We start from the raw sequence: 17,103 nt of genomic DNA, 5'->3' as shown, positions 1-17,103 counted from the left end.
CTATAGGTTTGTGGTTGGGTCTTCCAATAAAGGAACTACCCCAAAGATAAACTGTCAAGAAACTATGACAATGTCACATTAAGTTTAAAAAGTGGTGTAGACTTACCTCAATCCTACACAAACTATAGAGATAATAAATTGAGGAGCCACATCTAAAAAACCCAAATATATTTCTTAAAAAAAAAAAAAGAAGTGAACCAATTCCTTCAGGTGTATCCTGCTGACCGCCAAATAAAAAAGCTTTAACTCTGCAACTAAAGAAAGTTTCAAGTTCTACATCAGGTTTTAAAGAAATCAAATGCATATTTCCACATGCTAATTGTTCAACTGTAAAGCCAAAATGGTGGATATTCTGCTTTTACATTAAATTGGGTTAACATAAGAATTAGAAATGTATGTTATTGGCAAGTGAGCAAACTTACAAGATCAGCAGGATCAAATACCTATTCTCCCCACTGTGCAATGTAACTTGATATCCTCCACTTCACCTTTGTATGAGAAATTAATCCTAAGTTGACAAAGTCTTCCGAGTAAAGTGTTTTTGGTGTTTCATTCAAAGTTAAAGCAAAACGAACAAGAATACATACAAACTATACTCACAATAACGATAAAAACAAACAAATACAAATATCACACTTAATGCCAATACATACTTTTCAAGTACAGAGAAATGTGTTATTTTACCAAAAGCTACATGAACCTGGCCTGGACGTGTCATATGTTAAGAGATCTCAAGTGTAGAAATCCAAGCAATAATCTATGGGTCTCTCCCTTTGGAACATTTGTTTTCATATTTATCTGACGCTAGAAATACAAACATTCTGTATAGAATCTGCTTCAATACTAAAGTAATTTCTAACATTAAGTTGCACAAAAAATAATTGATATAATTTACGTCTTGCACGCTGGTAGGGAGAACATTTCTCTGCTCATGCCAAGTGTGTGTAGGCCTTTACAAAGTCCATTCTCATCACAAACAGGAAAAAATACAACATACACAAGTCAAACACCGGAGGAAATGTGGGGGGAACATAGAAAAAAAAAGAAGGGTATGAAAAAAAAAAATGAAGTTGGATTTTTGTCATCAAACAAAATGAGCACCTACCTTTTTAATTAATCTCTAGCGGCAGGGTTAAAAAAAGGCACATAATGAAATGGATAAACTCTATATGTGAAGTTAATGGGAAGTTTATAACATTTAAATATATATATATATATATATATATATATATATATATATATATATATATATATATATATACATACAGGTGCTGGTCATAAAATTAGAATATCATGAAAAAGTAGATTGATTTCAGTAATTCCATTTAAAAAGTGAAACTTGTATATTATATTCATACATTACATACAAACTCATATATTTCAGATGTTTATTTTGTTTAATTTTGATGATTACAAATGACAACAAATGAAAATCTCAAATTCATCATATCAGAAAATTAGAATATTACTGAAGACCAATAAAAACAAAGGATTTATAGAAATGTTGGCCAACTGAAAAGTATGAACATGAAAAGTATGAGCATGTACAGCACTCAGTATTTAGTTGGGCCTCCTTTGGCCTGTATTACTGCAGCAATGCGGCGTGGCATGGAGTTGATCAGTCTGTGGCACTGCTCAGGTGTTATGATAGCCCAGGTTGCTCTAATAGTGGCTTTTAGCTCTTCTGAATTGTTGGGTCTGGTGTATTGCATCTTCTTCTTCACAATACCCCATAGATTTTCTATGGGGTTAAGGTCAGGAGAGTTTGCTGGCCAATTAAGAACAGGGATACCATGGTCCTTCAACCAGGTACTGGTAGCTTTGGCACTGTGTGCAGGTGCCAAGTCCTGTTGGAAAATGAAATCTGCATCTCCAAAAAGTTGGTCAGCTGCAGGAAGCATGAAGTGCTCTAAAACTTCCTGGTATGTGGCTGCGTTGACCCTGGACCTCAGAAAACACAATGGACCAACACCAGCAGATGACATGGCACCCCAAACCATCACTGACTGTGGAAACTTTACACTGGACTTCAAGCAACGTGGATGAAGTGCCTCTCTTCTTTTCCTCCAGACTCTGGGACCTTGATTTCCAAAGGAAATGCAAAATTTACTTTCATCAGAGAACATGACTTTGGACCACTCACCAGCAGTCCAGTCCTGTTTCTCTTTAGCCCAGGCAAGACGCTTCTGACGCTGTCTGTGGTTCAAGAGTGGCTTGACACAAGGAATGCGACAGCAGAAACCCATGTCTTTCATACGTCTGTGTGTGGTGGTTCTTGAAGCACTCACTCCAGCTGCAGTCCACTCTTTGTGAATCTCCCCCACATTTTTGAATGGGTTTTGTTTCACAATCCTCTCCAGGGTGCGGTTATCTCTCTTGCTTGTACACTTTTTTCGACCACATCTTTTCCTTCCCTTCGCCTCTCTATTAATGTGCTTGGACACTGAGCTCTGTGAACAGCCAGCCTCTTTAGCGATGACCTTTTGTGTCTTGCCCTCCTTGTGCAAGGTGTCGATGGTCGTCTTTTGGACAACTGTCAACTCAGCAGTCTTCCCCATGATTGTGTAGCCTATAGAACTAGACTGAAAGACCATTTAAAGGCTTTTGCAGGTGGTTTGAGTTAATTAGCTGATTAGAGTGTGGCACCAGGGGCCATCAATTTTGAACCTTTTCACAATATTCTAATTTTCTGATATGATGAATTTGAGATTTTCATTTGTTGTCATTTGTAATCATCAAAATTAAACAAAATAAACATCTGAAATATATGAGTTTGTATGTAATGTATGAATATAATATACAAGTTTCACTTTTTAAATGGAATTACTGAAATCAATCTACTTTTTCATGATATTCTAATTTTATGACCAGCACCTGTATATATATATATATATATATATATATACATATACACTCACCGGCCACTTTATTAGGTACCCCATGCTAGTAACGGGTTGGACCCCCTTTTGCCTTCAGAACTGCCTCAATTCTTCGTGGCATAGATTCAACAAGGTGCTGGAAGCATTCCTCAGGGAGTTTGGTCCATATTGACATGATGGCATCACACAGTTGCCGCAGATTTGTCGGCTGCACATCCATGATGCGAATCTCCCGTTCCACCACATCCCAAAGATGCTCTATTGGATTGAGATCTGGTGACTGTGGAGGCCATTTGAGTACAGTGAACTCATTGTCATGTTCAAGAAACCAGTCTGAGATGATTCCAGCTTTATGACATGGCGCATTATCCTGCTGAAAGTAGCCATCAGAAGTTGGGTACATTGTGGTCATAAAGGGATGGACATGGTCAGCAACAATACTCAGGTGGGCTGTGGCGTTGCAACGATGCTCAATTGGTACCAAGGGGCCCAAAGAGTGCCAAGAAAATATTCCCCCCACCATGACACCACCACCACCAGCCTGAACCGTTGATACAAGGCAGGATGAATCCATGCTTTCATGTTGTAGACGCCAAATTCTGACCCTACCATCCGAATGTCGCAGCAGAAATCGAGACTCATCAGACCAGGCAACGTTTTTCCAATCTTCTATTGTCCAATTTCGATGAGCTTGTGCAAATTGTAGCCTCAGTTTCCTGTTCTTAGCTGAAAGGAGTGGCACCCGGTGTGGTCTTCTGCTGCTGTAGCCCATCTGCCTCAAAGTTCGACGTACTGTGCGTTCAGAGATGCTCTTCTGCCCACCTTGGTTATAACGGGTGGTTATTTGAGTCACTGTTGCCCTTCTATCAGCTCGAACCAGTCTGGCCATTCTCCTCTGACCTCTGGCATCAACAAGGCATTTCCGCCCACAGAACTGCCGCTCACTGGATGTTTTTTCTTTTTCGGACCATTCTCTGTAAACCCTAGAGATGGTTGTGCGTGAAAATCCCAGTAGATCAGCAGTTTCTGAAATACTCAGACCAGCCCTTCTGGCACAAACAATCATGCCACGTTCAAAGTCACTCAAATCACCTTTCTTCCCCATACTGATGCTCGGTTTGAACTGCAGGAGATTGTCTTGACCATGTCTACATGCCTAAATGCACTGAGTTGCCGCCATGTGATTGGCTGCTTAGAAATTAAGTGTTAACGAGCAGTTGGACAGGTGTACCTAATAAAGTGGCCGGTGAGTGTATATATCTATCTTAACTCAGTCACATGATAATTTTTTTTTTTTTAGGTGAAAACAGTATTTAGTTTCTTTCTATGGAAAAAAACTGTAAAATGGTATCTATTCTTTTTTTTAGTTATTACACCCAATTTGTTTGAAGCTAAGTTTGTTTTTAAAGAAAAGAAAAAGGAACCCCAGAGTGTTTTATGGTCAGTCCTTTCTGGTCTCTTCATTCCTCCTGTCTTGTTTGGGACAGATAAAAAAGGAAACGGAGGGTTTGATCAAAAGAAGATAGGAAGGGTATCATGTAACAGCTCAGAGGGAAAGGAGGAGGGAGCAGGCGATTCTGTAATCCAGGCCTGCTGCCATGTTGGAAAATGGTTGCCAGAAACTGCTGTGACCTTTGATGGGTTGGACTTCTCATTGCAGAACACGCAGAGCATGAATACGAAGAACTTCTTCATCCAATGATCTTTAACTCATGTCTTTCGCCTTTTTTTACTTCTGTCAATTCCTTTTAATTTCTTCTTTTCCAGTTTCTTGTTCATTCTTATCCTTTTATTAATACCTTTTTCCTGCCTTAACTCTTTACCAATTCCCCTTCTTAAACTCAAACTCCTTCAATGCAAAGCAAATTTAGACCTTCAATTTTTTGCAACAATCCTAATTTGTTTAATAATACCTCATTCATTATTTTCATCTTTATTTAATTCCTTACTCAATTCATACAGTTCTCACGTACTTCCCTTTCTCCTGCTTTTAGTTTAGTTCACTCATATCTCACAATTACTTAAATCTTTACTTATCATTTACTTTTATCAACTAGAGTAAGTTCAAGAAACTAATCAACAGCGAATTGCAATACAGTGAAAATTTGTGCAAAATAAATGTTTAATGCTATATTGTTTTGAGCATAATTAATGAATCACAGTTTAAATTAAGTTTATAAATTACAGTATTTTTAGTAGTCGGATAAAAACAACAAACCCTGTTGCCTATGTGAACTACCTGAAATCAAAACTGATTTCAGAACATTTCCTCTTTTCAATACTTCAGACTTTTGGTTAGAGATCAAACCCAGAGAAAACAGAGCAACACTCCCAAAAGCAAACCAACCTCTAACAGTTTTCAAGCCTTTCAATTTCATTAATGACTTTAGTAAATGTTTTTCGATTAAATCTACATAAAGCGACTGAGAATAAGAAGTCTTATAACGCACATCCACTTCTTTTAAACAAAAAAAGAAGCAAACCTTTAATTCTAAAAGCTGTTATATTTGCACATTGAGCTAATGGGGTCAGGCTTAACATTCACTCATGTAAACAAGGAGACGGTAAAAATGCGTTTATTTCAAGATTGCCATATGTTGAATTTTACTGGCCTTTATTATAAATTAACTAAAAGTTTCCAGAAAAAACTAAGAAAAAAATTATAGGTCAGTTATTTACAATATTTATCTATGTCTTGCTGTAGTTGATTTATCACATTGTGAAAGGATACCAGTATAACTAATGATTTAATGATTTACATTTAATAAATGAAGCTATGACAATCAAGAAATAGGCATTACATTGAGTGAAAGTGCCTGAATTAGCCGTCTGTCATGCACACTGATAACATGATGGATGAACAAACTGATGGACCTACCCATTTTTCATGGTCAGCTTTCTAGTAACAAACAAATACAAGTGAAAAGAATGAGTTACTGGGACGTACGGTGGTCGATTATACATCTGAGCAACAAAAGGGGAGAAATGGACCCTTACAGTGGGAAAAAGGGGGGTGATTTATTAGCCTTGCTATCAGAGAGTTTGTATTCTAGCCAACATCATGTTGTCTTGCCAAACAAGGCCAGCCAATAATGTTGCGGAGCACAAACAAATCTGCTACCCAGGCTGATAACAATGCAGGCCAGATTTCACGGTGGAGATGACAAGACAGTGTACACAATAAGATACTTAAAGAAATGTCGGTGCCAAAGGGCAATGTTGTGTATGAAGCGACAAATGTGGTTACAGTAACCCAGAACAGCATACAACTTTTTATTAAAAAATATTTCAAGTTTATTTTTACCCAAATTAGTTCTAAAGCTCCTGTGTTTTCCACATCTGTCACTATACAACAACCACAGCTTATTTATTCCTAGAATACCAGTGGTCTCTTTAAAGCATCCAATAACAATTTGGTTCAGTTGATGGGAATCCTTTAATCATTTAATGGGACCACATGTATCCAGTAGGAATTGCGTTTTGTGTCATCTCCAAAAAACATTAAAAACAAAACAAAAACAAGCATTAAAAGCAACTTATCAGCTTGTATAAGAGGTAAGCATTGTTTTCTCTTTGTTTTCCCAGGACAAATTTGAAGTAAAGACACCAAAAAGTAACTTCTCTTCTCATTATTTCATCACATAAAAGTGTAGCTGAATTTTCGAGGTGCGTACTTACAGTAAAACGTGTGGGGAAAAAAGGCATAGGATTGTTTTTAATAAAGTTTAAAACATCAAACCCAGAAACAGTTTGAATCACACCTTTTCTGTTTAAAGTCACTGTAAAAAGATTCAAGATTAAGTCTTAGTGTAACAGTTTTCGTCCACTAAATGTGGCATGCACTGGAAAAAAATCGAAATCTAGATAAGTTGTTTTTTCTTAAAGTGTATTTGTTCTTGGATTTAGTAGGTAAAAGAGAGATTTTGCCAATGGAACAAGACAATTTACACTTACAATAAGAAAATACAATTGCACTGTCTTATTTCAAGTGCATTTTATCTAAATTTCTTATTTTAAGAGCAAAATATTCATTCCATTGGCAAACTATCTCATTTACCTACTCAAATTAAGCGTAAATACACTTAATTTAAGACATTTCTAATTATTTTTAGATCCTTTTCCAGTGTGAAGAAACAGGCCTGCCCCTCCCCCACCTATTTATGTGCATTCCTTGAAAGTAGTGCACACCTTTCACTCATCAACACAAAAGACTTTATATAAATGTTTCTCTGAAGCTATGAGTGTCAACCGTCTTCTCAAAATTAAACAAAAGCACCAGACTGCAGGCATGCTAGCTGTAGAGCTAGCCCAACTAATGAATCAGGCAATATCCATTTGTTATACAGTTGCCAAGTTACGGTAAAAACAAAAATGTTAATATTCTGCTCAATTGGAACTAACCTTTACTGAGCCTTACTAAACGTTTCTACATAATGACTTTCACATTGCATATTTAACAGTAGTTAACTCATTGTAACTCTTTAAAGAGAAAGGGGTTTGAACTTTTCAGTGTAAATCAGGGATGCAAAGGGTTTGGAGTATAAGTGAAGTAGGTACAGCAGGGCACCCGAATACAAAGTCTCTTGTTTGCTCACTCTTGTTGAACTTTAATCAATCTGAGTCTCCTGATCATTTGTTGAGCAGGAATGTGTGGAAAGATATTAAAGTAAAATTACTGTAGAAAAGCAGGCCGTCTAAAAAGGAAAGAAAATGCTGATTTTTCTTTAGCTATTATTCCCAATGTTTTAAATGTAATGCACACCTTATCTCATAAATGAGGATTAAAGCAAAAGGCTTCAATCCAATGAGTTTAATATTTCTGTTAAGTTTGTCTCCAGCCTTTTTGAATTGATCTAAAATGTTTTCTGTTTAGATTGGCTCCTCATTATTTCCCTGTTAAAACAGACTGGTTCTTTCCCACTGTTTCTCGTGCTTTTTTAAAATTGAAGGATTGCTGCAAGTCAAAACCCAGTGCAACTGCCTGGGCTTCTTTAGATATTTATCACTTTATTAAAAGGCATTAAATATGCAAACTGTATCTGAATTGATTGTATTGTGTGTATTTTAACATAATGTCATGTCCAGACACAAAGACTCTGTCAAAAAAGTAGTAGATTGTGACCGAAGTTAAAGCAGGACCTTCAAAAAAACATGGAAAAGTATAGATCTGTAACCCTAGCATTAAGGGAGATTATAGTGAAACCAAAAAAAAAAAAGAGTAATATAAAACCTTTGCACTGTGCCCAATAACAATAACTATTGAAAAAGGCCTGATTTCCAGTCCTGTCTTGTACCTTAAATCAGTTTATGTCAAAACACTACATATCTATTTTCAGAGTCATATTGTGAGGTAATTCATTAGCTTCTACAATGTTTGGTATTCACTTTAAATATTCATGTTTATTAATAATTATCTTTATGCCACTGCAATGTATTCGTTTCTGTGTTTTCCTAATATGCGTTTTTTTCCATTTACAGGACTTTTTGTCTTTCTACTGAAATTTGCTACATGAATAAACTTGCACTCCAATGAACATGTTAGATAAACATTTTGATACTAAATACTGAGCACTAAATACACAAACTAGGGCTGAAACAACTATTTTGATTTATCATGATTAATTAGTAAATAAAAATTGTCAACTAATGCAGTTATTGAATAAATATTAACTGAAATATATAGTGACTCTAAAGCATGCCAGAACAATCATCTAAGGGCAGCATTTAAGGCAAAATTGTACAAAATTAAATACTTTCTGGACTAAAGACGGGGAACTCCTCAAGTGGGATAGTCCACTTGGTTTAAATTCTGCAAAAAAATAAAAGTCACATTTGAAGGATAGTTTGCTTTTGATTAAAGATAAATTCAAAAAAGTGTCTACAGATTAATCAGTTAGCAATATAATTAATAAGACTTCATATAATCCAAACCTTGATCATTTTCTTTGTCAGTCACATTTTTGGTATAAAGTCACTTTTAAAAACTGGGTTTAATCTTTATTTAATCTGCTATGTAGACACATAAACCCCTGTTATTTGATATGTAGCAGCATTTTTAAGATTGCTTACGGATAGGAATCAAGGCAGGACTAGTCCCTGAATTAAAATGCTCAAAATATCTCTGTCCTGTTCGGCATACCTCCAGCATTTAAACTTAGAAGTCTCTTTTTTAGAATCAGTAGCTGTACTTCCAGAACCTTCAGCACTCTCTGAATGTTTATATTTGGGTGCATTTAGTAAATAATGTTCCCTGATCATTAGCATGTCCACTTATCTTGTGTCACTTTATACTTTGAAGATGACAAAAAAAACTTTACTTTAACTGATGACTTTATTTACTGACTTATTTATTGCATTGGCTGGCAAAAGAATTCACACCCCTTGGAAATGTTTTACAACTACTAATTTTTATTTATTTTTAGGGATGTAGACAAATGCACCTTGGTATGTTTGTGGGAGCATTTTTTAACCTTTTTTTCCACATCTCTTTCTATTTCTGAAAAGTAAAGTGAGCATAAAAATAACATTATACTTATCTTAATATTGTTACATCATAGTGTCGGGCTCACTGTGAATGAGGTGTAGCTTCCGCGCAGCTGTGACATCGGAGCTGCAAGGATCCTGATTTATTAAAATCAGTGTGCACACTCACATCAGCCATGTACCAAGTTTGTGTGGATCAACAAAGTCTTTCCACAGGAAGGAGGTTTGACTGATGTCACAGCGGTTGCAGCATTAAACTGGTGAATGTCACAACCCAAACAGGAAAAGCAGGGTTTCAGACAGAAAACAATTCAGATAATTTCAGAATAAAATCAACCCACTAACCTTCCAAACAGAAAGTGAAAACAAAAACTAAAGCAGCTATTGGACGATGAAACAGGATTTTTTTGTACCCTGATAATGAGTTTTGCTCAACAACTCCCTGAAAGAGCATGAACCTACATAGACTTTTTATCTTCCAAATGCTACTGTATTTATTCAACTGGAACTCAGGAACTAGGAACTCAGCAGGGACAGCCGGGTCGCAGAATTCAGTGTGAGTGATCTTCTGCAGCATGCCTGCACCACAGCTGCACCGTGTGGTGCTTGATCCCACCATAAGCCAACACTGTGCAGAATCAACTTCTGCTGCAATTAACAGAAGCAAATATTTTGGGATTATATTTTCTACATCTATAATCTAAATTTTATATCTCTAGAAAAAAGCTTGTTGTGTTTGGATAGGCAGACAATTTACTGTTTGGTCTAAGGTCTGAATTAAAACACTAGAACAACCTCAGAAGCCTGCTTTTTGTTCAAGATTTCCCTGTATCTATTAATTCCAATTTTTATAGTGAAATCTGATTTTTTTTTCGTTGCCGTTCACATTTTCCAAATATACAGGTGCTGGTCATAAAATTAGAATATCATGAAAAAGTAGATTGATTTCAGTAATTCCATTTAAAAAGTGAAACTTGTATATTATATTCATACATTACATACAAACTCATATATTTCAGATGTTTATTTTGTTTAATTTTGATGATTACAAATGACAACAAATGAAAATCTCAAATTCATCATATCAGAAAATTAGAATATTGTGAAAAGGTTCAAAATTGATGGCCCCTGGTGCCACACTCTAATCAGCTAATTAACTCAAACCACCTGCAAAAGCCTTTAAATGGTCTTTCAGTCTAGTTCTATAGGCTACACAATCATGGGGAAGACTGCTGACTTGACAGTTGTCCAAAAGACGACCATCGACACCTTGCACAAGGAGGGCAAGACACAAAAGGTCATCGCTAAAGAGGCTGGCTGTTCACAGAGCTCAGTGTCCAAGCACATTAATAGAGAGGCGAAGGGAAGGAAAAGATGTGGTCGAAAAAAGTGTACAAGCAAGAGAGATAACCGCACCCTGGAGAGGATTGTGAAACAAAACCCATTCAAAAATGTGGGGGAGATTCACAAAGAGTGGACTGCAGCTGGAGTGAGTGCTTCAAGAACCACCACACACAGACGTATGAAAGACATGGGTTTCTGCTGTCGCATTCCTTGTGTCAAGCCACTCTTGAACCACAGACAGCGTCAGAAGCGTCTTGCCTGGGCTAAAGAGAAACAGGACTGGACTGCTGGTGAGTGGTCCAAAGTCATGTTCTCTGATGAAAGTAAATTTTGCATTTCCTTTGGAAATCAAGGTCCCAGAGTCTGGAGGAAAAGAAGAGAGGCACTTCATCCACGTTGCTTGAAGTCCAGTGTAAAGTTTCCACAGTCAGTGATGGTTTGGGGTGCCATGTCATCTGCTGGTGTTGGTCCATTGTGTTTTCTGAGGTCCAGGGTCAACGCAGCCACATACCAGGAAGTTTTAGAGCACTTCATGCTTCCTGCAGCTGACCAACTTTTTGGAGATGCAGATTTCATTTTCCAACAGGACTTGGCACCTGCACACAGTGCCAAAGCTACCAGTACCTGGTTGAAGGACCATGGTATCCCTGTTCTTAATTGGCCAGCAAACTCTCCTGACCTTAACCCCATAGAAAATCTATGGGGTATTGTGAAGAAGAAGATGCAATACACCAGACCCAACAATTCAGAAGAGCTAAAAGCCACTATTAGAGCAACCTGGGCTATCATAACACCTGAGCAGTGCCACAGACTGATCGACTCCATGCCACGCCGCATTGCTGCAGTAATACAGGCCAAAGGAGGCCCAACTAAATACTGAGTGCTGTACATGCTCATACTTTTCATGTTCATACTTTTCAGTTGGCCAACATTTCTATAAATCCTTTGTTTTTATTGGTCTTCAGTAATATTCTAATTTTCTGATATGATGAATTTGAGATTTTCATTTGTTGTCATTTGTAATCATCAAAATTAAACAAAATAAACATCTGAAATATATGAGTTTGTATGTAATGTATGAATATAATATACAAGTTTCACTTTTTAAATGGAATTACTGAAATCAATCTACTTTTTCATGATATTCTAATTTTATGACCAGCACCTGTATGCGACTTATATGTGATCTCCTGTGTGAACTGTAGTCATACAACGCAAGTGTTCTGCATATGCAGTAGAGGACACAATGACGTCACAGGCCAGCATGCTCTGTGTTTATGGAAGTAAACATGGATGGTAGTGCCGGCGCGCATCTAGCGGTCTTTTCGAACCATAAAAACACAATCTTTTCAATATGTTTAAACATAAATACAGCTCTCTGCATCATCGTCCACCATGGTCGTTTTTCTTGCCGCTTCTGCTTAGCAAGACCTTTGTCGGGTATTAATGGTGTTCAGGTCGGATGAATCCGACCTGGCCGTTCACACACAGGTCGCATTTGAAAAGATCAGATTCGTATCGGATTAAGGACCACATAGCCAAGAGGCCTGGATCGGATTGGGAAAAAATCGGATCTGTGTTTGTAGCTGCCATCAAAGTCAGAATAAATAAATAAATAATAGATTAATAAATATTTAAGTAAAAAATATAGAGCTCATAAATACATACATTTCTAGTAATAAAGGTTAAATATTAAAAGCATAATTTCATGTGTTTCTTGTATATTGTTTGTTCGATGCGGGGGAACGAGTCTTAATTAAGGGGGGAACCAAAAGGTTGCAGCCGTCGGTCGACGGAATGTTACCTTTAAGGGTCGGTACCTGTGGATCTGTAACATGGTTCTGGAACAAACTATCAGGCAGACACCTCGCTGATTCGTCTGCCTAAGCCACCAATGTCTAATAAGGACACTGGATAAAGGACTGAAGATTCTAATTTTCTTTCAAGGGAAAGCGGCCAATGAGGTACATTTTAGTTTAATTTACTGTTTATTTTGTTTGACCGTTAAGATGTAACGCGAAGATTTTCTGTTGAGTCATATATTGTATGGTCGCTTTTTTCCTTTGATGTCTTTTCGGGGAAATAATTAGTTTTGTTTGCTTTTCTTTCTGTATGTTTTAACAGTTCTCATGGCACACTATCATGCTTCTTCTGTGATTAAAGCCAATAACTAAAGAACGAGTTGGTTTCCTGATTTTCGACTTTAGAGGGAATTACAGTGTAGTTCAGACTGCCATGAAAAGATCAGATCCAGGTCACATATGAGCAAAAAAATCAGATTTGGATAGCTTCAGGCTGCAGTGTGAACGTAGCCTAACTTTATCCATCTCTCTGCCAACTATTTCCCATCCCTGCAACATAAAAAACATTTCCATATCACGCTGCTGCCACCATCATGGGAATGTTTTTTCTGAAATGATTTGCGGTCAGTTGTCCTCTATTTAGAACAAGGACCTTACGATACTTACCAATTAGGTCATTTTTGCTGTACTAAATCCAACTTAAGAGTAAGAGACTAAGTGGAGTGAAGGAAAATGCACACCACACTTAACAGATTTTTTTTAATCCAAAAAAACAAAATAAATAACTTCACAGTATCTGAGCAGGTTGAAACGTGTTTCAACATCAATAAAACCTTTTGCAAGTGATTTAAGTGAAAAATGTGTAAGTACATAAAAGCATAGGTATGTGAAAGAGATCAAAGGGTTGTGCGTACTCACCCCCTCACTGCTCTGCCCAGTGTTAGCCAGCATCTCCTGCAGGGCTCGAACCGACAGGGACTGCTCCAGCACAAAGTTACAAATACACATGTCTGGAGGAACATGCTGCAGGAAAGAGGGACAGAAAGGCAAAATAAGGACAAGGGAATGAAGTATTCATTGAGAAGCAATGGAGAAAAAGCATTATGGCTTCCAGGGTTAAGAAGAAATCAATGTAATAGGCTTTTACACTTCTTGGGTTTCTTCTTGCGTTACCTGCGTAGCCTCATTAGGAAAACAGCAGCCACCCCCCCTCCCCTCACCTTTTTGCTCTATCTGATATGGAAAAGACTTTTTTAACATGAGGCCAACCTGAGACTCAATACTTTGCTAGGAAACTATTTTAGAAACACCTTTATGGTTTAAAATGCAAAATCTATGCCCGTGGTATCTGATATGCAAGAGTGACCCAGATAGAAGACATTTTCTGTCGCCACTAAAACAAAAAACCTGTTAAAAGCTACAAAATTTATGAACATTTGTGTTTGTCAGTATTCTTCCATGTACATTTTTTTTTAATTTATTCCTGGACAGTTATGAAAAAAATATTCTAATTAACAATTCAAAACATTTTCCCTGCAGTACCTATAGATGAATATGTTTTGGATGATATACAAGTAGGACGCAAGAGAACATTTTCACTGCAATCAGATTGGTTCTGGAAAAAACAAATTTGAAGCCTGTGATTTAATAGAATCTGAATTACCTGCAATTGAAGGCAATTAATTTTCAATACAGCATTTTTTTTTTTTTTCTTAATATAAATCAAACTTTTCTTCCATCAAAATCATGCTTTTAGGTGCACTTTTTAATGATTCAAAATGTTAAAGCATTATTAAATAACTTTTAGCAGTTTTAGGTTGTCCTAGGCCAAACGGCTACCTAGAGCCAATTTCCTTTATATAAAAAGGTATTTTTAAAGCATGAACTGTGCTTACAAAAAACACAATCACAATGCTCTTGTCATGTGGGATTTTTTTTTTAGTTTCAACCAAGTTAATTATTACCCTTCTATACAAATTCTGGTGTTGCCCTTGATTTTAAATTGATTTAAAAAAAGACACTTAATTGGCATGTAGTGGTTATATACCTAATGGAAAAGATTGAATTTAAAAAAAACACCTGCAAAGAGAACTCACTCAAGAGAGCGGCTTATCAAATCGGTAAGGATACTTAAACCAAGGCAGAATAGTGTCAGCGATCATCATAAAAAAAGTGTAATCAGAATGGTGCCGGCAGCATGGAAGGAGGTAGAAAAGCAGCATAAGGATCTTTTGACATTTCTATTCACTGCTGGGAGCTACACGGTTACCCACAATCCTTTGCATGACAGGATGTATAGGTATAGCCCATCTCACAGAATTCAACAAAAATTGATAATTTATTCATATTTACTCTGTGTGACACACAGAAATTTACAGATCTTTGTATATGCTGGGTTTTACAATGGAGAGCTACACCAAGTCTTTTTTTTTTTGTACTTTTCCTAAAAGCCCATTATGACAAGCATCATTCATGTGTTTATCAGGCACATACAATTACTGTACGTAGGAGCCAAAATTTTTAGTATTCAGAAGCAGGAAGAGTCCACCCTCTAGTTCGTGAAAAAGCAACACTCAAAACTATTCTCCCCCCTCCCGGTTAAAACATTCCTCAGCTGCAAACGTAGCAACCTACTGTATAAACAGATAAGTGTGAGAGGCATGATTAAAAAAATTATTTCTGATAAAGGAAAGAAGACAAATTAAGAAAAACTCACTAGAAGTAGGGATCAAAAACAGAACAGGTAAGAAGGCTGAAAACTGGAAAAAAATTATGAGAGAAACTACAGACTAATGAGACACAGGTGGGAACAATCAAGCTCTACTAACCAGGAAGTGACTTACAGAAAGATTAACTTCAAAATAAAACAGTCAAATTTAACAAAAACAAAACTAGTCCTTTGAGTAAATCATTACTTACAAGGAGTTAAAGCAATAAAATTGAGACTAAACGTTTTTTTATTAATTATGTTTTCTATCTTTGCTTATTTGTGTTTCAATAATGACTCTAATCACTATAAACTGAAATGCCTTTTTTCCCCCAAAAAAGAAAAAAAGAAAAAAAAATTAACTGATTTTTAAATTTTATTTCAGTTTAACATGGGAAAAAAGTCAGAATTCTGACTGTAATCTCAGAATTCTGACTTTTCTTATTGTCAGAATTCAGTGTAGAATTCTGACTTTTTTCTCAGAATACTGACTTTTTTATTGTCAGAATTCAGTCAGAATTCTGAGATTAAAGCCAGAATTCTGAGAAAAAAGTCAGAACTCTGACTTTTTCCCATACTAAACTGAAATAAAAATTTAAAATCAGTAAAAAAAAATGTTTTTCACTGGCCCTAATCCTCTTCCGTAATATACATACTACTTTTTCTGGATTTCTGTACATCCATACCTAAAGGATGCAGGTTGAGCATAAAGTGAACGACCAAAGACTAAAGATGTATCATGAATTCAGAATCCGGTTTTACAGGGGCATACAATTGATTGGCTAACAGTTTGCTTATATAGACTGCAAGGGAAATGTGAGGGTTATTAGTTTGTAATATTAATTGCCAAATGAAATAATCATTCTTATAGAAGAGGTGTTTTAATTAAAAACAACAGTCCACAACAGCAGCAGCTTTATTATTGTTCATTATGTTTTTTTAAGCATCAACATCATGTTTGTCTGGAAAATGTTTAAATTAAATCAAAAGTATCTCCTAAAAGTGTTACTGTCACTTTGGTACATTTATAATTTTTTTCCAGGTGCACAATCCAATTTAAGATCCACCTGAAACACCTTCGTTCTATTGTTTAAAAACATTTAAATGACAGTGAGCATAAATAGTCAAATTCAGTACAAATCCTTTTGCTTCATACTTTCTTTTATTGCAGACTAACGTGACAGAGTTCAGACATCTCATAAAGACCATCTAAAGTTGGCAGAGGAAAGTTTAACGATCACGAGATTATCACCCTGACATCTAAATACTGTGTGCAGTGATTTCCTTCTCGACAGTAAACACCTCATCACTAAAATGTAACGTGGATGTCTAGACAGATTTTCCTACCTGACCATAAACAGGTATATTCTCCTGAGCTTTTAGTCACATAGAGGAACCGTGGAATGTGCTCCTTCATGGTAGCATCTTTGCTGTTTTGATACAGCATGACTGGTAGTAAAATCATTAAGCAAACATAGCAGCTTTAAACAATCAGCAAACTTTGTAGTTTACTGTCAGTTTTTTCCTGCAGTGTTCTTTTATTCAGAAGTTGAAATAACATTAAAAAGTGGCAGAAAAAGGAATTCAGAGAAAGATTGAAGAAACCTGCAGATACTTTTGATGTTGTTATTAATGAGCGCGACCTCCAAAAAATATTGCCTGATTATAAAGACATCTTTCAAATTTGTAGCTTGCCTCTAAACAAAACAGAATGCAATAAACTCACAGAAGGCAGAAGACAAGCTGTTTGGATGTCTTATACCTTAATGGTTCTACAAAACCTATTAGGTCCAGATACAGACCCCTACCTGCTGAACCGAATAATCCTCCATTGCCCTTTAATAGGTGTCCTTCCTTGGATCGAAATTAAAATTTCAGATTTAAATAA

General features: G+C 36.4%; 1 protein-coding gene across 4 annotated transcripts in view; it reads right to left on the bottom strand.

The window, feature by feature from the left end:
* ryr3 (ryanodine receptor 3) overlaps positions 1 to 17,103 on the bottom strand; it is a 143,846-nt gene that overhangs the window by 100,259 nt on the left and 26,484 nt on the right. For 2 of the 4 annotated variants that reach the window (XM_038288380.1, XM_038288381.1), the window contains exons 3-4: positions 13,427 to 13,531; positions 5,758 to 5,778 (exon numbers count right to left, since the gene is read on the bottom strand). In XM_038288380.1, coding sequence (XP_038144308.1) covers positions 5,758 to 5,778; positions 13,427 to 13,531 — 126 coding nt within the window. The remainder of the gene's footprint in view (positions 1 to 5,757; positions 5,779 to 13,426; positions 13,532 to 17,103) is intronic. The other 2 variants (XM_038288382.1, XM_038288384.1) reach the window with 1 other exon arrangement.

The sequence above is a fragment of the Cyprinodon tularosa genome, unplaced genomic scaffold, assembly GCF_016077235.1.
Source record: "Cyprinodon tularosa strain WSP-4 unplaced genomic scaffold, ASM1607723v1 ctg253, whole genome shotgun sequence".
Lineage (NCBI taxonomy): Eukaryota > Metazoa > Chordata > Actinopteri > Cyprinodontiformes > Cyprinodontidae > Cyprinodon > Cyprinodon tularosa.
This window is presented reverse-complemented; position numbering and strand designations above follow the sequence as displayed.